Genomic DNA, 27349 nt, shown 5'->3' with positions numbered 1-27349 from the left:
CTCCTCTCCACATGACAAGCAGGCATTTCAGCCTTCATGCTGCGGCAAATGAAACCACAAACGTTCAATAAAAATAAAGTATTGGTCTGCAGAAAACACTGAAACGACAACCGAACTCCATATACTGTATTTTACGCACTATAAGGCACTTAAAACCCTTACATTTTCTCAAAAACCGGCAGTGCACCCTATAATCTGGGATGACTTATGTATGAACTTTGTTGTGATTATTGACCTCAAACCAGTTTTATGAGGTACACTGAGATCAAAAATAGTGAAGTTTTAGTAACTTCACTATATAAAGCTCCCAAAGCTTGATTGATGGTCGGACCATTCATGATGATTTAAAAATGATTTAAAATGTGTTTATTTTATTTTTCTGTTTTAGTTACAACTGAACAATATTCTGAGTTATTGTGAAGGAGTTGAATAAAGTTCGACTTACCAGACTGTTTTGTTTTGCTTTAAGTTTTATCATGCGCCTTACAACCTGTTAGGCCTTATGTACGAACAAACATCAAAACCCATTGTTTATCAGTGATGGGAGTTAATCTGTCGAACAACTGCAAAGATGAAATGAAATCATGCAAATCACCAAGTAAGTTCAAATCTTTAAAATCAATACTCTTAATGGATAAAAAATGGAAATGGACACATGAACTGACAGCCAATGACAAAAGTGCATTGCTCAGCTGAACCACCTTTTCTGTCTCTTTTATGCTTTTCTTTTGGAGTTTTGTGAAATGAAGAAATTGTAAAAACAAAACATTAGAAGGGGTAGGACTAGAAAAGTTTTTTTGAAACTTCATCCTACACCCTTTCAAACAGGAAATATTTATCTACATATAGATTTGTCTCTTTTTATTTTTTGTTTTAACCCGTTTGAATAAATAAATAAAAAAACTGTATGAAAATAGACCCGCTTATTGATATTGCACCTTAAAATACTTTGTGCCTAATGATCCTCAAAATACGGTATACTGCTGTCATGTTGAGGAACGTCAATCTGGCTTCTTTAAGTCCAGCAACCGATTTGAATCAGAGTTTAATGCTTTTCATTTTCACTGTTATAAAACAAAAACACTAATAGACCTAAAATCAAAAACAGACAAAGTTTTTGGCCATTTTCACCTCAGAGGCTCCCCCTAGAGGCGTGGAGGTTAAGTTGCTTATTCGATCCAAAACTATTCTTGACAGTTGCCACCTGCTAAAAATATTTAAATATCGCTTTAAATGAGATTTAAACTGCTATGAAAAAAGCTGGATGTCCTTTAATAAACAACATCAATAGACTATAAGATGAGAAGGTGAAGTCCTGGATATCGGTCGATACCTGACACATATCAGATACAATAGTTTTATTAAAGTTCATAATTGTTCTTTTTATGTTATTGATTTATTGTTCTGCTGTTTTATTTATCCATTTATTTTTTGTGCTTAAATTCAAAATAAAAAATATGAAAAAAGGTACAACGTACGCACGCATGAGACCAAAAGCGTCAGATTGACATTTATTCCAGTTTTCTGAGACAAAACCCCCCAGAAAATGCAAAGCACTGTTAGTTTTTACATAAATAAATGATTCTGCAGTAGCAGTAATACAGAATTGTGCCCCTGCATTCAAATTTCAAATATAATTGAGTCAAACTTTGGATAAAACGCGGCAGCTGCAAGTGAACATACATAAAAGTCACACAGAGGCTCATGGATCGGTTTGTTCTTCCAATCCCCATCTTTTGGCAATATTGGCGCGGATTCAATAATCTGAAATTGGATCTGGCGTACGTCACGAGCAGAGATACTTTGTAGTAGCAGTTTGTTTGCTGCGCAACTCCACATGTCGGGAGATTAGCGCGGGGGGCGTCAGTCAGATGGCCCAGTAAGCGGTCTGAAATTAATACTTGCATTCAGATGTTTGCTCTCTCTACCTTCTCCATTTAGCTGCTCTGCAGTAAATTAGAGGCCTCTGAGAGCAGCGCTACATCACATTAGCTGTTCCCTGGCAACGCCGCTGAGGTCACTTGTCAGTAAATTTGTTTTTGACCCACAGAGGCATCGAAAAGCAAATTATTTTTCAAGGGAATTAATTCATATTTAGCTCGGAGGGGGGTTTTCTGTTATTAAAAGAAAAAGATCCCTGTTTGTCACTTGACCATCTGCATTTAAAATCAATTATTTTCTAGAGTCAGTAAATCAGGACATTAAACTGCTTGTTTTTATTCTCAGATTCCAGAGATTTGAAAGTTTCACTGTGTTACAGCCAGGACAAAGTGGTACTTCCCCACTCATGGCACAGTCCTGCCTGCCCCCATGTGGTCAGAAGTGGTACTGCCCACATGCCTTATCTTATCTAATGGTATCATTAACCACAACAGCAAATTAGAAAAAGCTGCAACAATATAAAACATTCCTCGAAGGCCTGAAATTCAGAAATGAATATGTATTAAAAACGATGAACTTTAGATGAGGAAAAATAAAACATATCGGGTGCATAAAACCTCGGGGCTGTACTTAATGTAACGACATTCATTTTAGGACTTATGTAACAATAAACCCCCAAATGTGCCAGAGTTTTACAGTCATTTTCATCTTTTCTCTTCTTGTTTCTCTCTTTTTCTCATCTCGTTACCGTTAGACTTGCATCATCTTTCATTTCTGGGAACACGATCTCAGAAAGACACCTCCACCTCTCCTTCACTCTCACACTACTGGACATGAAATCCAGCTCAAATAAAACAAAAACAATCACCTTGACAGTAGTCTGGCTGTGATTTGGGGGTGAAGAGTCCCACGGTGGACTGTAACTGGGCCCTTAAGTGGGACTGCCGTCATGAGTTTGGCTTCTGAAGCCTCTTTGATGTTTCTCCTGAGTGACCTGGGTCTGGTACTCGTCCCATTCACAGCCTGCTCCACAACCTGGGCTCTATGTGATGACAGGAACCTCTGAGGGCCACAATTCAAAAGCAAAAATGCTAATAACACCTTGAAGCGGCATGTTTGTCGACCACCGGCGATCCTGCTCCTCCGTGGATGCTTTTTATTGATACTAGTCTGGTTGTCACGCTGACGTCCATAGGTCTATTATCAGGGGAAATGCACGAAACCTGAATATTGTGGCGCATCCAGAATTTAGGGAGAAAAAAAGGTGTCAAATGTGGCAAAAACCTTTTTACACTTTCGTGAGGTGGTTTCTCAGTCACATGACCAGGTCATCACCATTTCATTGATCCCCGGGTGTTGTCGTCTTCTGTTGACTATTATCACAGCAGCGGCAGTCGCCATAATTTGTGCGAAAATTTAAAAGAAAAATAGCACTTTAGTCTGGTAAATATGCAATTTTATGTTCCTGTGATATGTTCATGCAAGGTTTTGCAACTGTAAACTGGAATCGTGACTCCCTCTGACTCTTTATTGGCAAATCCAGTCATGTTACACTAGTGTGGTTTTTGTCAGCCCGTTTCAATTCTAGTTTTAGTCTTTGGGTCCAGCTATCATTTTAGTTTTTATTAGTTTTAGTCATGTTCATTCTCCTTTTAGTCGTGTCAAGTTTCAGTCGTCTAAAAGTCTGACCATTTTAGTCTAGTTTTAGTCAAAGATTATATTTAGCCAAACCCATTTTACAATTTAAACAAGGTTATCTTATTATTATATTACTATTACCTTATAGACTCAAGAATACATTCATTCCAGATACAGAAGACTAATTTGAGTTTAGAACATATTTATTTTTCCGTATTTCTCCCCATCTTTTTCTTTTTCCACAACACATTGGGTTTTCTTTTCCAGGTCTATGTAGGAAAGTGTATCCAAAGATGGTTCTTCTTCTTCTTCTCCCAGCCCCAGAGAAGATCCCTGCGTTTCTCTATGTAACTTTGTTTTTAACGTACGTGAACCTAGAGCTCTGCGTTAACGGCATCAGCCTCTAACTCTGCAGCTGCATCTTCTGGATCTGATTCCCCGCTGCAGCGACTGGGATTGAGGACTAACGTCACCCAGCAGAACTAAACCAGAGGAAACTACTGAAACATGGAGGTTAAGGATCTTTGGTAGAACATTTAGTCTCAACAAATTTTAGCAGAGTTTTTAATTTGTAATCTATATTTTAGTCTCGTTTTTATTCCTCTACGATATTGTATCATATATTTAATTATCGTTATCGTCACATGACCAGCACTTTCGTTGCGTCTCGTTTTCCTCAGGTGATAAAGGTTCGAGGACGAGGATATTTAGTCATAATTTTCGTTGACAAAAGCAACTTTATATTATGCCTCCAATAACTGGGAAGCAATGACGTTCAACCATCACCTGTACTTGTGCAGTGTGTGTGTGTGTGTGTGTGTGTGTGTGTGTGTGTGTGTGTGTGTGTGTGTGTGTGTGTGTGTGTGTGTGTTAACTGGGTGAAACGGGTCCCTGATTACGGTGTTGTACCTGTCAGGTTCCAGTCATACAGCTCCAGAATATCCTGGAACAAGTAGGAGCCAAACAGCTCCAGGCCGCGGACGCAGTAGTTCTGCACACGGGAGAGAGACGGCGGCGATGTGTGGTCATACAGTACAAGCAGATTTACACGATGTAGATGGGGCTGATAGGTAAATCCAGCTCTCTAACTTCATCACATAAGCCATCTTATCCACACAATCATCTCCGGCAGGTCGAAAGGAAGCTCTTCTCCCTCTTCTAAAAGGATTAGCACCTTGGCTCACCCGAGCACTGAGGTGTGAGAGTTACAAGTGGCTCAGCTGTGCTCCGACTCAGCCGCTCCAGATAAAGACAAAGGGGGTGAGAAAGGGGAGGAAGGAGAAAAAAAAGAAAGAGAAAAGGAGCCGGGAGATAAAGTGGTGTTTTACTGACCTCCGGTGCCATCTCCTCGATGAAGTGAATGGTGTAATCTATGTTGAAGCGGATCACGCGGCACAATGGAATCTGCGGTGATGAAAGGAGCAGAGGATGAGGGGAAGAAAGGACGGAGCGTCTCACCGCTCTGGCGACAGCAGAGGTTACAGCTGTTCAAAGGAAATTGTTAAAACCTCATTTTTAATGTGGCGCCAGCTCACAATCAAATGCATGGATGGAAATACAGATACACGCACAGAAATGTTTGAGAACTCGCCAAAATAAAAGTGGGATCATTTTTCAAACCCTGCACACACACACACACACACCTGCTGCAAATTAAGCATCCCAAATCTCGCTGAACAGATAAGCCTGCACTGCTTCTGCTTAATCTCACTAGTTACACCGTCTTTGTTGTCAGAGCGCCGCGCTCCGTTTTAAGAGATTAACCTGGGAGCCAAACTCATTCTTGCCCATCCCAGCGGCTAACTAGCGGGGGGCTAAATCTCTGCGCCGTCAGCCGGCGTTTACCCTCGGCTTTTAAACGAGGGCCGCTCAAATTATCCAGCTCAGATCGCGCATTAATCCTCCCGGCTCCTTTCAAGACGGACGGTTATTGACCAAGAACTCTATTATTCAAACGAGCGGGAGAAGAACACACACTTAACACACGTTTGCCGTTCGATTTCTCGCCGTCTTTAAAGCTCTTCCTTGGGATGAAAATCAGGTTTCAGCCCAAATGACAACAGAGAGAGAGGTTCGTTTTAAATTGCAGGCGCTCTGATGTCGACCGCCTCTGATGGGCCTTGGAGCGCGAGCCAGGACTCTAACAAGGTCAGCGGACTGAGAGGGGAGTTTGTCCAGGCGACAAAGATGTCAAAACCCAATCCAACTCAGTTTGAAGTCATTTTTTAAGGAAAATGGAGCAAAAAATTGAAGTTTATGGGGGGGGTTTTCACCCAAGGGACAAAAAACATCAGAAACCTGCGCTGGTCAGTGAGAACCGAATCAGCATTGGCAGGAAATACAAATATTCTATCATTTTTATTTGCTATGTTTTTCATTTCGACCAGTCAGTTTTAATCTTTCATTCATGAAGCAGTGGATGGATGGGTAGATCAATGCAAACGCTCTACTGGTCCATCCTCAGAAGAAAAACTACACCCCAGAACACCTTCCTGGGGGGGTTTCCAGGCATGTCCAAGTGGGAGGAGCCCTGGTTGGACATGAACGACAATTCAATGCTTTCTGAGACATAAATCTGACTCGCCAGACTCGCCTGATGCGCCAGCGGTACGGGTTATTTTTACATCCGATCAGTGGTTGTGACAGTAAAAATAGAAGTCGTCAGCAGCGTCTGAGCCACAGAAGAGGAAAACTTCTTCAGAGCGTCCGCGCTGCAGCCTCTGCTGCGTCTGACTATCAGTGTTTCCTCGGTTTGGTTTGATAAAAATTGATTGAGTTTACTTTTCTTATAGTGATGCACCGAAATGAAAATTTGTGGCCGAAACCGAAACTGAAAATAATAATAAATGCTTGGCCGAATACCGAACAATAGCGAACATGGTTCTTCAGCAGTTTTTCATTTATTTTGCCAATTTTTTCACCATTGCATAAATCAAATACATTTGATTTAGGCATGCTTTTAAAAGAAAAAAATATTTTGCAAAATTACAAGGTAGAAAATATTTATTGAACATAAAAAAATGAATTTTTTTAAATTTCCCAGCATTATGTTGTTTTGGTTCCACCTCCTGGTGAATGTTAGGTAAAATTCTTATGGGGTTAGTTTTTGGTTGGCCAACGATTTAAGTAGTGCGCAACGTTACAGGACGGAGCGGCCAGTCTATTTCCTTATTTTACAACGCCGTTATTAATTGTTGGTGTCTCCCCCGGTGAGGTGTCTCCCCACTTATTCCACCGAACACCGAAAGTGTTTTTTTGCCATTTTCGGCCAAACAATTTCGGTTACCGAACAATCGGTGCATCACTATTTTCTTATAATAAGGACAATAGAAGCTTTTATTTTGAAAGAATAGATATAGAAGCTCTTTGTGCAGGTTTCTATCAGACGAAAAGTAAAGCTGGTAGGGACGGTGTCCTGTGTCTCTCTCCATGTCCATGTTTTCTTACATTAAGGAAAATAGAAGCTTTTATTTTGAAAGAACAGATATAGATGGTCTTTGTGTAATGATGGTGGAGACGGTGTCCTCCAGGACTGTACTGAGTCTCTCTCCACGTCACTTCAGCCATATCCAAAGGAAATAAAGAGTATGAACCATGATGGGCCCGTTGTCTGACAATCTAAACGCCGTCGCTCTGACAGACTCGTAAAGCCATCAACGATGAAGGTGTTTATTAAAAGAAGAAACCCGCTGCAGAGGACGGAGGGAGCTTTACCAGCTCATGTCCGTCCTCCACGGCTGCCGCTGCCTCTCCTCGTCTCCGCTGTCATTTCTAGACGCTCTTCAAACGTCTCAGCGGTTGGAAACCAGCACGCTGTTCCCGGCATGTGGACGTTAATAATCACTCGCAGCTCCGCCGCGTCTGAGGGGCGGCTGGAATAAACCCTGGTGTGATTAGAAGTGATGCGATTTCTCCTTTTATAAACATCACGTAACTGAACCCCCCCCCCGTTCCAATACTACAAGCGGAGGGATGATGGATGATGCAACTGAAGCTGGACAGAGTGAAACATCGGTAACGGCGCGTCGTTGGACGTCTGACTCGGTTAGTTGCAGAGTTCACTAGCTCGGTCTTGATCAGTCCGGCTTCAGGAATATTCTTGTTTTTGTCTCTCTAAAATGTTTGTCAGAATAAACGACTACTCCCAAACATTTAGGTTTGTTCACCAGCTTTCATACTGGCGGAGCTTTCTGGTTGTTCTTTAAACGCTTACAGGAGACTGAGGTTGTGTTTCAATTTCAGTTTAAGTCTAGTCGTTGGGTCAAGCTATCATTTTAGTTTTTATTAGTTTTAGTCACGTTCATTCTCCTTTTAGTCGTGTCAAGTTTCAGTCGACTAAAAGTCTGAGCAGTTTAGTCTCATTTTAGTCAGAATTGTCCAGGAACATTTTAGTCTCGTTTTAGTCAAAGATTGTATTTAGCCAAACCCATTTTACAATTCAAACAAGGTTATCTTATTATTCTATTATTGTTACCTTATAGACTCAAGAATACATTCATTCCAGATACAGAAGACTCTAATTTGAGTTTACAACATATTTATTTTTTCTTGTGATTTTGTCACCGCATTTCTCCTCATCTTTTTCTTTTTCGATGACGCATTCGGTTTTCATCCAGCAGCAGCGACTAAACCAGAAGAAACTACTTAAAAATGGACAGTAAGGATCTTTGTTATAACATTTCGTCTCATCTCGTTTTGGTCAACAAAAATGAAGACACATTTTAGTTTTTATTTTGTAATCTACAATTTACATTTTAATCTACAGTCTTGTTTTTATTCCTCTACGATATTGCATTATATATTTAATTATCATTATCGTCACATGAGCATTATTTTCGTTGCGTCTCGTTTTCCTCAGGTGATAAAGATTCGTTGACAACGATATTTAGGCGTAATTTTCGATTACGAAAGCAACTTTAGACTGAGGACAGAGTGACACTTACGTTGGTGAGAGGCTTGTGGCTGAAGAGGGAGAAACCTTCAAACAGGTACTCGTGGTCATCGTACTCGATCACCGTCGGCCGGTCGGTCTGGGGCAGAAACGCAGCACAGCGATCAGGACTGATCACATCAGAGAAGCATGATGGGAGATTTTAAGTCTTTGACATACCAGGAAGTTGGTGGGCGGAGACACGGTGATCCTGTAGTGGAACAGTTTCCCAGAGTTGTTGTTCATTACGCGGCACTCCTTCACCGGCTGTGGAAAGTAAAAGAGTAAGATCATAACTGGCAGGCTTTAACGACCCTAGATGTGCTGCTCATATTAAATGTGACCTTACAAAGGCAAATAATTGACCAATATTTTTCAGGTCAAACCAGCAATTAGTGCACTAATTCACAAACAAGGACACAAAAGCCTCAATTAAATTCCCCTCCGACAGGAAATGACCTTAAAACGGCCTCGACGGGCCGAAAGTCTGAGCAGGAATAACCAACCTACATCAGGATAAAAGACTCATCATGTCTTCACACGGTTAAACTGCAATTTAACTTTCATTTCTAAAACAAATACTTGCAAAAAAGAAACACGTAAACTATAATGCCGTGTAAATCAGGCGTCAACTGCAGTAAACCAGAGGATTTGACCAAAAGCGACACCAGCTGGATGTCGCGTATAAATAATGATTATGAACCTCAGATTCGGGGATGAATCTTTAATCCGACTGCAGAAGCTTTTGAAGATGATTAACTGAATTAAACCATTGCTGATGGAGGCGAGCAGCCGTCAACACTGAGATCTTAGACGTAGGTGATGATGATGATGAAACTTCCTCAGAGCAAAGAGCATTAAAACACTCCTTCAAAACGCCTCCCATCATGTCTTCACGCGGTTAAACTACAATTTAACTTTAATTTCTAAAACAAATACTTGCAAAAATGTAAACAAGAAACAAGCAGCCGTCAACTCTGAGATCTTTCTACGCTTTCTACCCATCTAAAATAGGTGATGATGATGAAGATACGGCTTCCTCAGAGCAAAAAGCATTAAAACACTCCTTCAAAACACCGTCGGCTCAATAACGTGTCCAGAAAAAAGCTCAAAACTTAATCTGACTGAACTTTTATGGTGGAAACAAAAAAATAAGTCCTTGACAAAGCCAGAAAACCCAATCCTTCAGTGATGAAGAATATTGATCTTGAATTATGAATGAAGCCTGGGCTTATAACAAATCAGAGGTGGTGCAAAAATAAGTAAATGTATAAAGATTTGAATAAACTAGAATAATCAGCTTTTATGATGGCATACAGGATGTAAAAAACCCTTAGAGTCACTAAAACACATTTTATTAATGCATCATCATCATCAGGGTTCTACAAATGTACGTATTGTTCCTTTAGTCCAACAGGAAGTGCTCTGCGTGGAAATACGTTCATTACCAACTGGAATAACCTCCTGGGCCCTGAGCGGCGCAGCCTCAAGGTTACAGAAGGGTGATTTATTCAGAGCGTGTCACACCTCCTCTCCTGGGTAGATGCTGTGGCGGATCCCCGTCCGTCTGGCCTTGGCACTGCACTTACACAAGGGGCCATCATTCATCTGGACAGAAAGAAAATACGTAAATCAGGCACCACTGCTTTACCCGCCGTGTCCGACACAAGGGCTGCACGTTCCCCCTCTCCCAAGTGCAGTCTGTTGACCTTTTTATTTTTCCACCGGACTTTGAAGTCATGAGGGTTTGAAGTGTGGAAATGTTGAGCGCCGCGCTCGCCTTTGTAGCCGGCCGTGTTTAGTATGTGCAGCAGCCTCCCGGCCGGACTGTTGGGCTGCACCTTCGCTTCACATTTTGTGGAAACAAAATTAAAGATCAACCCAACATTTTAGCGTTTGGAAGCCCTAAAACGTTTGAATATGAATATTCATGGCGTTTGTAAAGCTCCCACGGGAGGACTTGAACTTGGTTCTCTCTCAAATCAAGTAGATAAAAGTACTTTACTGATCGTAAATTGGATTTAGTCCTCGAGTCACCAGAAGTTATGATGCAGCTTATTATGGGAGTTATGGATCCAAAATAACATCAAATGAGTTGTGAGTTTGGGTGTCTACTTGAGGAAATCTTAAGGACAAGTTCATATTCGGTCTTCGGTCGCAGGACTTATTTTTATTGACTGTACCAACGGTCCGCACTGGACAAGCTAGTAGCTTTCAGCTCTGCTGCCCCCTCTGCTTGGAACGAGTTGCAGAACATCTTAAAATTGAGTAATTTGGTATCACTTGATGCTTTTAAGGTTCTTCTGAAAGACTTGGAAGCAAGTACAACTGGCTGTAGATGCTTTGACTGCTGATTTTGTTTGTGATCTGTATTTTCTGATTTGTTTTTAAGTGTTTTGTTATTGTTTGTGTCAGGACTCTCTTGTAAAAGATTTTTAATCTCAAGGAGACTTTTTTTCCTGGTTACGAACCTCCTGGTTCTCCAGAGGGAGAACCAGGAGGTTCGTATCCTCACCAGATGATCAAACCACCCAACCAACCCCTTGATGTGGAGCAGCAGAGGCTCCACCGAGTCCCTTGCCCATCACCGGATCTCTACAAGCCTAACAGGGCAGATTCCAGCCATCCGAGGAGGGAAGATCTTACGACTAGCTGGGATCTGTGCTCTTCTTTCCATCGCTGATGAGGGTCCAGTTGTGTGGTGATCGGACCAGTTCAGTAGAGCTGGGTATTGATTCAGATTTCCAAAATCAATTCGATTTGATTCGCAAGGGCCTGATTCAATTTTGCGATTCGGGTAAGGATAGTTCAGAGACGGTACCAATTTTACTTCAGAAAACTAATTCTGTAAATTCTAGAAACTAACTCCAACTTGGTGCTTTATCAAAAATATTAATGATTTCATCAACAATTGAGCCCAAAGAAGTTATCCAGTTCACTGCTGGTTTGTGTTTTTTGAATCCAAAATGCATCCAAACATCTGCTTTCAGCTTTGTTTGTCTTCATCTGCTTTCAACGCTCCTTACCTCGTCATGAGACTACCTGGCTTTAATCTGCAGGCTGCATTACACACACTAGAAAATACATTAAATGATCGATTTGGGGATTTTATGAATCAATAGCAGATTATTTCAAAGGAAAATCTACTCAAATCAATTTATTCTAACCCAGCCCTACAGTTCAGTAGTCCAGTCAGCCGACTGCTCTGTGGGGAGGAATGACCTTCTGGTCCGTCCAGACGTTTACGGTCAGATCTACTCTCTACTCTCTCTGCAGTTAACGTTTGCCCCTCAGTTTTACACTGAAAAACCACTGTTTGTCGGTGAGCGATTTCATTTCATCGTTATTAATCCCCTCTTATTGTCCAAGGAGAAATTCTATGGATGCAGTCAGTCAGTATTAGAAAGTCAATAAAAGCTGTTTGGAGAAGGTCATAGCTGTGAGCAGGAACCGTCTCCGGTACCACCGAAGACCTCAGGGGCCCGACGTGGGCCCGGTTTAGACCTTTCCCTGCTCCAACACTCCTGATTCATGTGAATAAGTGACCAGCAGACGCGTGGAGACAAGCGAATGGTGATATATCGGTTTGAATCAGGCCTGTGCTGCAGAACCCTGGCCCAGTTAATTATTTATAACGTGTACAGCGTTTCTCTTTGCACATTCAGCAGCAGGGGCTCCAGATCACATCCCAGCACGGAGCCGTCTTTACCGGTGTGTTGAGTTTCTGCACTGCATCGATCAGAGACGGTCATCAGGCCGCCGGCAGGAAGATCCCACGAAGGCTTTGGCACTGCGCACTGACGTAGGAGACACCTAAAATGTGCTGTTGGGTGTTGCAGACACGCTGCTTAGAACTCTAGATCCACGTTGGTGTCCCTTAAACAGCCTCGGGGCTGCATTTGAGGCAGAGTTTTAGTTTAATTACGTGTTTGGGTGTTACATTAGATACCGGGTCCCTGTAAATCCCTGTGATGTGTCTCAGGAGCAACGCTGTATTAATCAATGAGTCAATGTAAAAGGAAATTAATAACACCAAGAACACGTCCCCTTCCCGATGCAGATGGCTCTGTAAGGTGGTGTTTCCTCTCTGGTCCCTTTGTGCTTATCCTTATTTCATTTTTTTAACTCTACATTTTAATTATTATGATGTATAATGCCTTTTACAGTTTTCAGCAAACTATCTATAACATTGCAATATATCGCAATATTGTATCATGACTCAAGTATCGTGATGTGTACCGTATTTTCCGGACTATAAGTTGACGTTTTTTTCATAGTTTGGCCGGGGGTGCGACTTATGCCCTGGAGCGACTTGTGTGTGAAATTATTAACACATTATTAGCGGTTTATCATTTCACATGTTATTTTCACACTAAACCTCCAGAGGGCGAACTGCAACTGACGATGATTCTGACGTAAGCGAGGTAGAAGAGGAAGCGCCGCATCTTCTACCTCCGGAGTTAGCAGAGTTGTTTAAAAGTTACACAGAGGATGAAGATTTCATTGGATTTTAGATATTTGTATTTTAGATATTTGGAGTGACACGGATGGTTTGGTAAATTTCTTCTATGCTATAGTTATCTGAATAACTTTTAATATGTGATGTTAACATACCAGGCACGTTCTCAGTTGTGTCATTTAACGTACCATACAATTATTCAGCCTGTTGCCTCTATTCCTGTTTTATTTTAAATGGCCTTTCAAGATGACATGTCTGTTCTTGGTGTTGGATTTTATAAAATAAATCCCCCCCAAAAATGCGACTTATATGTTTTTTCCTTCTTTATTATGCATTTTATGGCTGGTGAGACTTGTAATAAAATAAAATATGGTATCCTATCGTGAGGTCCTACATTTTAATTATTATGATGTGTCTGTCATGTGTATGAGGGGGAGTGAGGTCTGTGTGAGAGGTGGGGGGGTTTGGGTCCCGTTTTAACTTTTTAAATTGTCAAATTTTTAAACATGTAAAGCACTTTGTGCTACATATATGCATGAAAAGTGCTTTTTAAATAAGGTTTGATTGATTGAGACTGTAATCAGACTGTATGCATCCCCTAGTAGCAGCGGACCCACCTGTCCTGCGTCGTTGTACCACAGCTCCTCGTGCAGCCGGTCGGGATGAGCCTTTTTCCTCTTGATCTCAGCGATGACGTCAAACACGTCCGAGTCGGAGCTGCTGGAGCAGCTGCTTCCTTCCCCGTCCGACTCGCAGTCCGACTCGCTGCTGCTGTCGTCTGAAACAAGGAGAGCAGGAAACGTCTTTAATCACTGGGACGTCCAAGGAAAGAGAAAGTTTTACCAAATGAACCAAACTCAAAGACCAAGCTTAGGACTTTGGTTTCTGTAAATAAACAGTCCAGTTTTACTATTATTTTCTATTTTCCCCCCCATCTAACTCGCTCCATTAACAAGAAAAAAAGAAAGCTCTCGCCAAATTGAGGGTTATAATTACCAGTCATCTGAGCGGTTTGCTGCTCGGAGCTAAGAAGGGTCTTCAGTCCTTATCAGCATATTAACTGGAGTACTTGATTGTGAAATCAGCGCCCGCAGCCAGATAATTCACAAATGAGATTTCCCCGAGTGAGACAGATATTATTGCAGAGCTGAAAGAGACGGTGAAGCTGGCGGTCCGGAGGATAACATCGCGAGCAGTTCATCTCTAAAGTACTGCTGGCTTTTTATGTGTACCAGTAACAAAGCTCGTCAACAAGTGGAGTAATTCTTGATTGTTGTGTTATCTCAGCCCCGAGTTTCCCCACTGAAGCTCCACTACGAGCAGCGCTGCCGCTGCTCTAGCTGCAGCTTTTACCATGTTGAACAAAATGCAGCATGCTTGGTTCCTTGATATGAATTCTTTATGGCAACGCTTGTGTGCAGTGATGCAGCGGCGACGGTGGAGATCCTGTCCGTATTTGGTCTTTTCACATTTTATATGTATAATGAACAAAAGTAGGTTGCTAAGAGAGTTTGCTGGAGGATATCCGACACTCGTCTTTTTACAATGTTTCACTTTGACGCTCAATGTTGGAGCTGACATATCGGTAAGCCACTTACTTACTGTTGCTCTAACAGCATTGTTTACCGTTTTGAAGAGGCAACTAGTGCTGGGCGGTATGACCAAAAATCTATATCATGGTATTTTTCAAAATTATATCGGTTTCACGGTATATCACAGTATTTTTTTTTCATGCACAACTGGGTGTCAACCACATTTTCTAATGATTTGGAAAGGAATTGCTGCAGTAAATTTGCTTAGAATGGCCTATTTTACTGTCATGAGGAGGAAATATTGTAGAAAAACAGTAATGTCCACACTAGTATAAATACAGGTTTGCATGGCCTCACAAAATGATGCTGTTTACAATGAGGTGGCAGCACTTATGATTCTAATGAAGTGAGAGAATCAGTCAGACAACACTTAAAGACTTTAAGTGTTGTCTGACTGATCTGACTGATGTTGTTTTGGTTCCACCTCCTGGTGAATGTTAGGTAAAATTCTTATGTGGTTACTTTTTGGTTGGCCAACGATTTATGTTTGTGGTGCGCAACTGTTACGGGAGCGGCCAGTCTATTTCCTTATATTACAACGCTGTTATTAATTGTTCAGTTTTTTTCCTACTTATTCCACCGAACACAGAAAGTGTTTTTTTGCCATTTTCGGCCGAACAATTTCGGTTACCGAACAATCGGTGCATCACTACTGCTAAACAGTCCCCTCACAAACAATGTCCAGCTGCGCTACGTAGCGCGGCGTTCCCAACGTTGTGTACGTTACTGTACATACTCACCGGTATTACGGTATATGAAAAATTCATATCATAAGAACAATAAACACCGGTATTCGGTATGAACCGGTATACCGCCCAGCACTAGAGGCAACTGCCTGCATGAAAACCTTGTCCCAACATGTTTGACACAAAAGGACCTCTTAATTGTGGAGCATTCAAATCGCTCTTACTGTATTGGCCTGAACATAAGACGGTGTTTTTTGCATTGAAAGAGACTGAAAAAGTGGGGGTCGTCTTACATTCGGGGTCTAGACATTATATCCATTCACAACGCTAGATGGCGCCAGATCTTTAAAGCACACTGAACTTAACTCCCCAGGCCAAAGCGAACCCCTGCCACAAAGAATAAAAATAGCGGTAGCACGAAGAAGAAAAAAATAAAAAATAGCAATAAGAGAAAATGAAGAGAAAACTGGGTTGAAGATTGGCCAGGTAAACCGGCAGCTGAGGAGAAGTTATGATGCAAACTTCAAGATGATGATTTGAATGAGGCAAAAAACATGCTTTTTCTCTCAAATATATTGTTATAATCATTTGTTTCAGATGTACTGTAATTATTTTCTGTATAAAAATTTAATTTCGTGTTCAAAAAGTCTTTTTTCAAACTTGAGTCTTGAAAAAGCGGGGGTCTTAACATCAGGGTCGTCTTATATTTGGGCCAATATGGTAAATATGTTGTCAAGGGACATCTACAAAATCTAAAAATGAACAGGTTCAACTGGCACTTATGTTTAGTTTGTCTTTATCGTAAAACAGAAGTTTTATTACAGTAGTTTCAATACCTCCAAACCTTTTTGTTCTCAAATGCAACAGGAGTTTGAGGGTTACAAGTCTCTGCCTCGGCGCTACCCACCTGGATCCTCGTCCAGCTTTGTCTTGGGCGGATCCCACTTGGGCCGAGCCTCCTTGGCTCGCTCCTGTCTCTGGCCCAGCTCCTCTTCGAAGCGCTCGTACAGGGCTCGCAGTTTGCTCGTCCCCACGACGGTAGAGTCGCCCTGAAACAGACGATGCTCTGTGACGGACTGCAGCTCATCTTTTACGACAGGGGTGGTCAAAAATATCGATGTGGCGATGTATCACAATACTTTGCCGGACGATTTGATAGATATTCAAAATATGAATATCAAATTATTTTTTCAAATAAACTATGTTTCAGACTTTGGGTCTGTCCCAATACTCCTCTTTTCACCTAGGGGGAGTGGAGAAAAGGAGGGGTAGTGGCTATGAATGTGTCCCTACGGAGTGAGGGTTTTCGGATCCTCACTAGCTGACCTAGGGACCAAAAAATTTCCCAGAATGCTTTGTCGTCATTTGCGGACTGAATCAAAAAAAAAAAACATGGCGGACATTTCTTATTTTTTAGTGAATAAAAAAATATTTTGAGTTAGTTTCTGCATAAAAATGAGTTTTGATTACATTTTGTAGCGAGAAATATATATTTTACTTTCATAATATTCACTCAGTGAATGTACATAATCACTTTTTTGCCCGTTTTTTGCAACCTCGCCAGAATAAAGGCTGATTTATGGTTCCGCGTTACACCAACGCAGAGCCTACGCCATAGGTTACGCGGGGACGCGCGCTGTACGCCGTACCCTACGCCGTAGGCTCTGCGTCGATTTAACGTGGAACCATAAATCAGCTCCCGAGCTGGCAGGCAGGCAGAAATCCCGAAATTTTCGGAGCAAATTTCTTAACAGGCGTAGCTACAACTGTTAGATTTCATCTATTAAACCAACATTTATCTTCCTAAATGATTTATTTCAGCCAGCGGTAATTCTCCACAGAGCTGCAGGTTTCTCCCCCGGGACGACGGCGCAGGGCGATCACGTCTGTTCTGCTGCTGCGCCCCGGACCGGCGGCTCTTATCATCTCCGAAAACATTGGGTCAAATTTCTTAACAGCCGTTATTTGGATAAACTGAGCCCAGGTTGGGGATCTTAACGGTTACTTTTACACCTGAAAAAATATTAAAACTTAATAAAGTGGCATATTAACAGCGCTACAGCTGAAATTAAAACAGCTTTTGGCTCTCTGCTTCCTGATTAGGGGTAGGGATGAAAACGAGGGGTAGGGGGTGTATTGGGACATGCCCCTGGGAAGATTTCAAGTGCCCTAAAATCTGTCCCTTCTTTTTTAGGGGTAGTGAAGAAAAGAAGGGCGAGTGAAAGAAAGTAGGGCTAGTGAAGAAAAGTAGGGGGTGTATTGGGATTGGGCCTTTATTGTATACATGGGATAAATAAGATTGTTAATGTTAATTCCGTATTATGTAAATAATGTGCAAATATGCACATATGCAAATATGTTGTAACTTTAGCTTGTATAGTTACAATAAAAGATCATGGATCATTTGAATTACATTGTTTTGACTCTGTTAGTACCATGAATTATTACGATAATCTGATATACGTGCAACTCGGATTTTGAGTTGCATAATCCCTTTTACAGTTTTCAGCGATCTATAACATCGCAATATATAGCAAAATTTGGATATCGCAATATCGTAAGGTCCGTGGCAACACCCACCCCCCTATTTTAGGATAACAGAAGAAGAAAAGTTATCATAGCCAATGTGATATTTTGATGCTTTGATTTTTTTTGTGTATGCCAGAGAACCCTCTCGAACCCACAGCTAATCCAGATCACACCAAGCGCCTGCAAGGAGTTGAACGTTTCTGTACCGTCCTCGGGACCACAGTCGATTAATGAAGATGCCATCAGCAGAGCGAAGCCTTGAGAGCTGGAGTTGAGTCACAAATGGACTCATGTAGTCTGATTTTGAAAACTGACTAAACCCAATTACGTCACAAAAAGAGAAAACTGTCTGCTTTTGAATGAAATTAGAGACTTATTTCATTATTATAGGTTCAGACTTGATAAACGATGCCCTCCGTTACCCTTTGTTCTGCGTCGTCTCTTTCACTGCTGAACGGGCCGAGAGATGAAGACTGTTAAATCTGTTTGTGACGGAGGCCAAAAGCCAAGCTGCAGCCCATCTGAACATGTTTGCAGCGGCTTCAGTTTTTCTGAGGGGCGGACCAGAATCAGAACGTGTAATTCACCGTTAGAGAACCGGCGAGCATGACAGGGGCCCGTCTCTCGGAGAACACTGCTAAAGGTCAGAGTTTCAGAGAAGGAAAAGGAGCTGGCGTCCAGACGTCACGAAGCATTAGAGAGGGAAAGTGCCGTCTGTGAAGCTCCTGCTAAGCTGCAAACCCAAACTGTTGGAAAACAGCTACGCTGGAAAGTGGAAAGTGTTTGGAAACGACCTGATTGTGGTTTAATTTGATCATCGAAGTCCATGACACACGCTGGTAACACAAAAACAGTGATTTATTGTATCTTTAGGGGAAAACATGGCTACAAGAGCCATCTCCTTCGGCAGGATTGACTTCAACCAGATCTTTCGGTGTCTCTGGGTCACAGCTGCTCGACTGGGGACTTTATTTTCCCATCAGGTGCTTCAGGCCTGAAGACAACAACGTAAGCCTCAATTATTATGCTCCCTCTACCACACTTAACCACTGAGAGGTTGTTTTGGACCAGCAGTGTGCTTACTATGCTCCACATATTCTTTCTAGACTATTATTAGATATGAGAAACTTATTTTTTAGGGTGTTACCAGCTTGAACATGTTGCATCTGTCTTTTATTGTGATTTACATGAAGATCAAATCACATTTTAGAGCAAATTAATGTAGAAATGTTGATTTCTAAGGGTCAGAGACATTAAAAAGCTAAAACTATAACAAGTCTGTGCAGGATTTGCTGATTGCTTGTAAAAAGCAGTTACCAAATTGATGCTCAGACTCTTGGAAATGGTACAAAGTTAGTAAAACAATAACTCATCATGTTGCATAGAATAAAGAAGGGGTCAACAGTACCACTTGGTCCATGGGGTCATTGGAGTAGAAGTTCTCGGCGTGCGGTGCAGCGGATCCACGCAGGTTTCAGCAGTTCCTCCTCTCTCTCTTCCTCCCCCTTCTCCCTCTCTCGGTCCCGTTCTCGTTCTCTGTCTCGCTCGCGGTCGCTGAACGGCTCTTCGGAGTCCCGGCTCCTGAAGGAGGAGTAGCTGCGCTCCCGGCTCATCCCCGAGGAGCTCTCGGACCTCCGGTCCTTGTCCTCCTCCCAGCGACCACGTTTCCTGTCTCTGCTGGTCGAGCGGCTGCAGGTAACAAGAACGGCAGGTCACAGCCGGCAGGAGTGAGAGGGAAAGCCTGGTTTCGCCAGGGATATGGCCTTTGCCAGGAGCCTAACTGGAATTTCCTCCCTCGGGTTCCCTACTCGCTAGAACCTTGAACAATGCTGTGATATTAATAGTGTTCAAGAAAGTAAAAGTAGTCTTTGAAAGATATTTGAAATCTCTCCAGACAGACTGGGCTCCTGATTTTGAGACATTTTAAGATTCAAGTCAAGTATTTTCACTCCAAACAGACTTCTGAAAGAATGCAATTAACTAAGGTTGGAAGCTAAATCACAGAGCTACTGCGCAGCCAAAAAAAGGAAGCAGACTTATTAACGGTGAAGAAAAAAAAAAAAAAAACTGTCCCACAAGTCTATGACTCCTGCAATTAAAGAAAACCTTCTGATCACAAATGCATCAAGCTGGAGTGATACCACAAGGGTTTATCACCATCAAACGAGTCAAAAAAAGCTTTTTGACTCATTTCCTCTCTCAGATACTCTGCAAGCAAGAGAGCACTTTTTGTCTTGAGCTGCAGATGTTTTCTGCTCCACTTCAGAAATCAATGTAGACGCTCAGATTCACTTTTGAAACTGTTGAATGTCCAGCAAACCCATTTCTAGGCTTCTCCTTGCACACAAGCTGCTTCTTTCCAGTTGCAAAACTTCTCATCTGATTGCCATGAAACAACTGTCAAACCTCCGCAAAAAGACAACTGGATACGATTCAGTTCAATTTAAAAATACTTCATGCATCGTGTTCTGAGGGTGCAGAGGTGCAGCAGCATCCCACATAACCGCTGCTGATGCTCCCCACGGCTTCCTGGGAAACATGCTCCTTTTTCTTTCACAGCACGTCCTGCAGATAATCACCGGTTACTGGCTTCCATATCTGTCTCGACTTAAAATAACCCCAACTATTAAAGAATTATTCATCCTAATTAAATACATTTTCCTCCGACTAAAATATCCTGAGGTCAACACAAATCACATGAAGATGTAAGCTCACATTCCCAGTTTATGCTTCACAGATTTGCATTCATTTTCCGATGCTCCGTCTGTAGTAAACACTAGATTTTCTTGACTTCACGTTGGACCTCACCGGTTATGTTTTCACTAGAGATGCAGAGAATGCTGATTTTATCCATCTATCCTTCATCCATCCCCACAGCACAGTGATGCCCGTTTCAAGTTTTATATTAGGTTCTTTTCATTACTTGGAGTTTCTTTTCCTCCTTACAGGTGAAACAAACTACTTTCTTTGCTGTTCTGCACGGTGAAAGTTCTGGTCGGCACCTGTTAACGGGTCTGAACCCAACAGCAGTGACTCAGGCTCAGAGTGATCTGATGAAAACGTTTAACCAGTCGGCCTTTTAGGAGACGTCCAAGTACGAGGAGAGAGAATCTCTGAGGAGAATTTTTGCGACTACACAAAAGAAGCTTGTGTGCAAAGAGAAAAAGTAAAATTGATCCCTGGGACATCTCACTGCACCAAAGACTAGAAAATATCTGCTGGGAAGCAGCGGCTCGCAAATGAAACATATACTCCGGCTAGATCTACAACTGTGCATTTGCGCTAAAAGTAGGAATGGGCGATATTTTACCGTTCACGATAAACCGTCAAAAAAATTCCCCCACGATAAGAATTTCTCATCTCGCGGTAAAAAACGATAAATTCCCATTGATGACGTTTTTGTGTAAAGTTGATTTATGGTTCTGCGACAGAAGAAAGAAAGAAAGAAAGAAAGAAAGAAAAGAAAGAAAGAGAAAGAAAGAAAGAAAGAAAGAAAGAAAGAAGAAAGAAAGAAAGAAAGAAAGAAAGAAGAAAGAGAAAGAAAGAAAAGAAAGAAAGAAAGAAAGAAAGAAAGAAAGAAAGAAAGAAAGAAAGAAAGAAAGAAAGAAAGAAAAGAAAGAAAGAAAGAAGAAAGAAAGAAAGAAAGAAAGAAAGAAAGAAAGAAAGAAAGAAAGAAAGAAAGAAAGAAAGAAAGAAAGAAAGAAAGAAAGAAAGAAAGAAGAAAGAAAAGAAAGAAAGAAAGAAAGAAAGAAAGAAAAGAAAGAAAGAAAGAAAGAAAGAAAGAAAGAAAGAAAGAAAAGAAAGAAAGAAAGAAAGAAAGAAAGAAAGAAAGAAAGAAAGAAAGAAGAAAGAAAGAAAGAAAGAAAGAAAGAAAGGAAAGAAAGAAAGAAAGAAAGAAAGAAAGAAAAGAAAGAAAGAAAGAAAGAAGAAAGAAAGAAAGAAAGAAAGAAAGAAAGAAAGAAAGAAAGAAAGAAAGAAAGAAAGAAAGAAAGAAAGAAAGAAAGAAAGAAAGAAAGAAAGAAAGAAAGAAAGAAAGAAAGAAAGAAAGAAAGAAAGAAGAAGAAAGAAAGAAAGAAAGAAAGAAAGAAAGAAAGAAAGAAAGAAAGAAAGAAAGAAAGATTCCCGTTGATTACGTTTTTGTGTAACAAACATGGCATTTTTATCGTTATCAGGATAAATGCCAGAAATTTACATACAGTGTTTATTCAGGTTTTAAGATATGTGTAACGGTCCTTCTAAGTACGGTGACGTTTTTGGAGTCAGTTAGTTCTGTGTGAGAAGCGCGAGCGTCTTAGCGTTTGTTAGTCAGTTAACCGGTGGATTTAATAAAAGGGACACACGCTTCTGTGTCCGCACCGTGAGAAGTTGTCGGCTCATCTATTTTCACGACTTCCATACTAGACATATATTTGTATATATAGCGTGCACATTTTCGGTTTCCTCTTTCACCATGGATCGCACTTCTTTATAGTTCGGTGTTTTTTACGCGAAGACGAGTGAGTTTGATGCTCCTTAACAAAGTTGGTCTGCGGATGAACAGCATCTATCGACGAGCCGCACACCACTGACACATCGGGCGTAGCAGATTTTGTCATATTATTTAAACTGTGTTTGGTGATTAATAAGCACGTTTTTTAATGATTTTGTGTTGGATCGATGTAGCAAAATAAAATAGTTCAGACTATACAGGTCCTCAAACATCAGTTACGTGTTTAACATGGGCAGAGTTCAGGTAAAAACGGCAGTCAAATCAGCTAAAATGTTAATAAATTAGTGTATGTTTGTGTGTACACCAAAGTACAATGTGCATTGCAGCTTCTTGCTTCGGGAATCCCTGTCTGTGATTGGACGCTGCCTCGGCATCGCCGCTGCTCATTTGCATAAATTTTAGATTCTCTCAACTTCAAATTGACGCTCTGGACGCCTCCATCGCCTCTGGCAGCGAGCTTTCATAGACAATGAATGGAAGACGGATGCCTGTGACGCTTTCGGTGTGAATGCACAGTAAGAAAGGGCGAAAAGTAAACCAGAACTGAAACAAGGCATGCATCAGTAAATAGATATTTCAAGACAAAGAAAGATTAATCAAAAGGTAGGAAAAGTGTTGTGCCGTTTACCTGCGCGGCCTCTTCCTGTGCCGGTCAGGTGACTGGGATTTGCGACTCTCTCGGTGTCGATAGCGCTCTCTGAGAACAAACACAAACACGGTGAGAATGAAGTCGTTACCGGCCCGACATCACCCGGACGAGGACTGTCCGCCTGACCTGCTGCGATCTCTGCTCCGGTGTCGGACGGGAGTCCGTCCTCTGTCGTACTCGGACCGGTACCGTCCGCCGTCAGGCCGGTTGCGCCGCTCCGGGCTTCTCCCGCGATCCTTCCTCTCCCCGGGAAACTCCATCTTGTGCCTGTCGCCGTGGGGACCGTAGCCGTAGCCCTTCTGCCGGTGGTCGTCGTGGCCGTAGCCCCGGTCCGGAGACCTCCTGCTGTCCACGGGCTTCTCGTACTTGTAGGGGCCGCCGTGCCGGACGCCGTGATCCGGCTGGAACGGGCCGGGGCTCTGGCCGTAGCCCGGGTTGAAGGTGGGCGGAGGGAACGGAGGGTGGGGGGGGTAGCTCATGGGGTAAGGAGGGTGGTAGCTCATAGACTGGGAGGAAAGAGGGGGGGGCATGGGTGGATGTGGCATCGGGGGTGGGGGCCCGGGTGGCATCATATACGGGTGGTAGGAGTTCTGGGCGGAGACCTGGGCCCCCGGCGTGGGACCGCCAGCCGAGCCGGGCAGGGGGGGCGGAGGGAAGTTGGGCGGGGGGTCCGGGAATCCCTGTCGGCCAGGAGGCTTGGGAAAAGGGGGGCGCACAGGGCACTGGCTGAGAGGACCGGGGGCCTGGGGGGGCGCCGGAGGAGGATACTGCATGAAGTCCGGGTGTGGGGGCATGTAGCCGCTGTTTCCATGGTAACCGGATGCCGCCGGTGGGTCGTAACGATACGAAGGCGCGGGAGGCTGCGGAGGGGGCGGCCTCAGGTTGGTGGGTCTGTAGTTTTGAGGAGAGCCGTGCTGGCCTGGGGGGGCCGAGCCCCTGGGACCCCCACGGTCCTGGAAAGACATGACTGGACAGAAGGGAAGACGATTAAATCACCTGTTTCTGTACAAATCAATACTTTATGCATCCAAAGAGAGATTTTTGATCAAATTAAAAACTAATATGTATATCAGAGCGGAGTTGGGGTCCGACATGTCTCCTGCCTGGCATTACATCAGTGTTTGTCTCTCGGGTATAAACCATTTAGATCAAAACACACAAGTCAAAGAAATAGTTTGGCTTCAGTTCAATAACTAAAATCAACAATAACAATGATACACAAAGCCAAAAGATGCACACGTCATTATTCTCAGGAGAACGGGACAAAGGACATTTATCTCAGCAGCCGAAGGTTCACTCAAGCCACAGGATCTGATCCTGGGGGGTCAGTTTAACTACTGCTCGGTGTGATGAACATTAAAGTGCTTCACAAGTGCAGCTCCTGAACTACCACCGTTATCTATCTCAGAGTTTACTCACCACTGTGGGATTTTTTTTGCCTTTTTTGGACAAAATATGTTCAGAAACTGTCATTCACGCTTCAGGTTTTTCTCACTTCTGTTTGTTTATGGTTTTTATTTCCTTCCCCGTTGCTCTGCTCACAGGTGTGTTATTCAATTATGATCCAATTCTATATAATTAGTGTTGTTTGACGATGCAAAAAAAAAAAACTTGAGTAATGATTTGATGAAAAATAAAATAAACACTAAATTTACCTCCTAGAACGTTTTAATCTTCGTGCGGTGCATGCAGACTACTACAGTTTAGTAAAATGGCTAAATTATTTATATAAATGCATATATGTATGCTTAACCGCTGGTTTATCAGGTTCACCTGTTCAGTTGCATGTTAACACTGGTCACATGGCAGCAGCTCAGTGCATTTTAGCAGGTAGACGTGGTTCAAACTGTACGGAAGAGTATTAGGGCCACTTAAAAAAAAATAAAAAGAATTCTGAGAAAAAAGTCAGAATTCTGACTTTAATCTCAGAATTCTGAGAAAAAAGTCAGAATTCTAGGCCACTAAAAAAAAAAAAAATTCTGAGAAAAAAGTCAGAATTCTGACTTTTTTCTCAGAATTCTGAGATTAAAGTCAGAATTCTGACTTTTTTCTCAGAATTCTGACTTTTTTCTCAGAATTCTGACTTTTTTCTCAGAATTCTTTTTATTTTTTTTTTAAGTGGCCCAGAATTCTGACTTTTTTCTCAGAATTCTGATATTAAAGTCAGAATTCTGACTTTTTTCTCAGAATTCTTTTTATTTTTTTTAAGTGGCCCTAATACTCTTCCGTAAAACTGAGCATCAAAGCAGAGAAGGAAAGGGATTTAAGGGTTTAGGAAGGTGGCATGGCAGAGTTTTATGAGTAATATGTGAGTATTTCAGAAAATGGTGATCTACTGGGATTTTCACACACAAGAATCTAAAATATTTGGTCCAAAAAAAAGAGAGTAGCAGTTGAAGAAAATGCCTCGTCAGTGTCAGAGGAGATTGGGCGGACTGGTTCGAGATGATGAGGCGACAGTTGCCATACACTCAACTTGAACAATGGAAAATATAAAAAACATCTCCTGGTCTGATGAGTCTCAATTTCCACTAGGACATCCAGATTTCCAGTACTGCCCTTACTTTCTAACAACTTGTGCTTTTTATTTTTTTACCTCTTTTATCATAATTTTATTTGTCATTTACTGTTTAATTGTGTCTTTTAATGTTGATGCAAAGCACTTTGAATTACCTTGTGTTGAACTGCTGCTGCTCAAAGCGAAATTTCCCCATTGAGGTATGTATAAAGGACGATATAATCCTTAGAGTCCTTACAAACATCAGGAAACTGGACCACATTACACCGGTCATGAAATCGCTACACTGGTTCCAGTGAGTCAAAGGATGGAGTTTAAAATCTTACTGCTGGTCTACAAAGACCTGAATGGTCTTGGACCAAAATACATGCTGGATCTGTTAGTTCCTATGAAGCTCCCAGACCCCTGAGGTTCATCTGGATCTGGTTTGTTGTGGTTCCCAAGAACCAGAACCAAGCAAGGTGAGGCAGCGTTCAGTTATTCTGCTCCTCACCGGTGGAACAAACTTCCTGTAGACCTGAGGTCTGCTCCAACTGTCAGCTCCTTTAAATCAGGGTTAAAAACATTACTGTTTACTGAAGCGTACTCTTAAATTAAATATATTTTTTTCTTTTTTAATCTTCTTTACCCATGCAAGCAATTTAAGAACAATTTCTTATTTGCAAATGCAGCCTGAAAGAAGAGCATAAGCACTTTGAGGGGAAAGGGGAGTGCTAAAAATAAAAAAACGTTATATAAAATTGCATAATAATACAATAAATATGTACAATAAATACAAAAACATTGAAAAACATTAGGACATTGGGATGTGGCAAGTCGACCTGATCAACAGGTGCAAGAGGTTCAAATACTGACCTGCTGTACTCTACTGCCCTTAGTTTTTTTTATTATTTTACCTCTTTTCTTATCATTTTATTTGTTATGTACTGTTTAATTGTGTCTTGCTGCTTTTAATGTTGATGTAAAGCACTTTGAATTACCTTGTGTTGAATTGTGCTATACAAATAAACTTGCCTTGCCTTATCTAATCTAACTAAAACAATAATCAAACACTCACTTTTTTACTACCATGTCATAATTTCAAATAGATTGTTCCTTGACATTTATCAGACCCTGATGTGCAGTTTGGACCACATTCAGTTGGTTTGAGAAGAATAAAGTTGTAAAGCTCTTCAGCCCTGCAGCACCTGGGCAGTAGGGAGGAGGAATATCTACCTCTTCTTTCCCTGATCATCCATCATAACGGAGTAAACTCACCTGGCCGTTTCGAGCAGTTTGCAATCCTTACACCTTGCAAACCCTCTTCATTTATGCTCACAGGTGCAGCAGTGAACAGAGATATCTGCAACTAACCTGACCTCCACACAGCTAGAGTTCATCCCAAAGGTGAAAACCACTCACATAACAAGGAAAATCAAGCGAAAAATGCTATTTAAGGATAAAAAAAAGCAACTTTGGTCAAGATATGTTTATTTTGACCATTAGATGTTTGAAGCTCGTGCAGACATGCTGCTAGCCCGGATACCAGATAAACGGCAGATTAATTACCTTTAGAAGTAGGAAGGATCCAAGAAGATGCGTGCACTTCCTTAATCTCTTGATATTATAAATTCTACGAAGATTCAACGGCGTAAAATGACTTAAAGTGGTAACTTTATGAGGGATATGCGACGCCTAAGCTAAGGGATCACAAGGCAAACTCAGCGTCCATGTTTCTAGTCGGAGCGTTTAAAGCGAGGGACACGGGAGGACCAATCAGATGGAAGGATCTCGCCGTCGACCAATGAAAAGCCGTTTTGGTTTCGAGACGTTTCTTTTAATTTTTGCAATAATTTCTTAATAAAAGTGTAAATTAGTTATCAGTGACGCAAATGAATAGAAATTATAATATATAAATATTACAATATCCTAATAATTTGGGGATATATTTGAAGGCTTTAAAAATATGGCAAGGCAAGTTTAACACAATTCAACACGA

General features: G+C 41.7%; 1 protein-coding gene across 1 annotated transcript in view; it reads right to left on the bottom strand.

The window, feature by feature from the left end:
- Positions 1 to 27035, bottom strand: part of drosha (drosha ribonuclease III) — a 152320-nt gene extending 125285 nt beyond the window's left edge. The window contains 12 exon segments of the mRNA XM_061713722.1: positions 4429 to 4510; positions 4852 to 4923; positions 8463 to 8549; positions 8630 to 8716; positions 9977 to 10057; positions 13526 to 13686; positions 16094 to 16235; positions 19124 to 19165; positions 19167 to 19404; positions 22833 to 22901; positions 22980 to 23820; positions 26920 to 27035. Coding sequence (XP_061569706.1) covers positions 4429 to 4510; positions 4852 to 4923; positions 8463 to 8549; positions 8630 to 8716; positions 9977 to 10057; positions 13526 to 13686; positions 16094 to 16235; positions 19124 to 19165; positions 19167 to 19404; positions 22833 to 22901; positions 22980 to 23818 — 1900 coding nt within the window. The 5' untranslated portion in view covers positions 23819 to 23820; positions 26920 to 27035.
- Between the last annotated feature and the right edge of the window lie 314 nt (positions 27036 to 27349).

Source organism: Cololabis saira, chromosome 22 (genome assembly GCF_033807715.1).
Source record: "Cololabis saira isolate AMF1-May2022 chromosome 22, fColSai1.1, whole genome shotgun sequence".
In the NCBI taxonomy this organism is placed as follows: domain Eukaryota; kingdom Metazoa; phylum Chordata; class Actinopteri; order Beloniformes; family Belonidae; genus Cololabis; species Cololabis saira.
The sequence above is the reverse complement of the archived record's forward strand: the minus strand, read 5'-3'. Positions and strand labels throughout refer to the sequence as shown.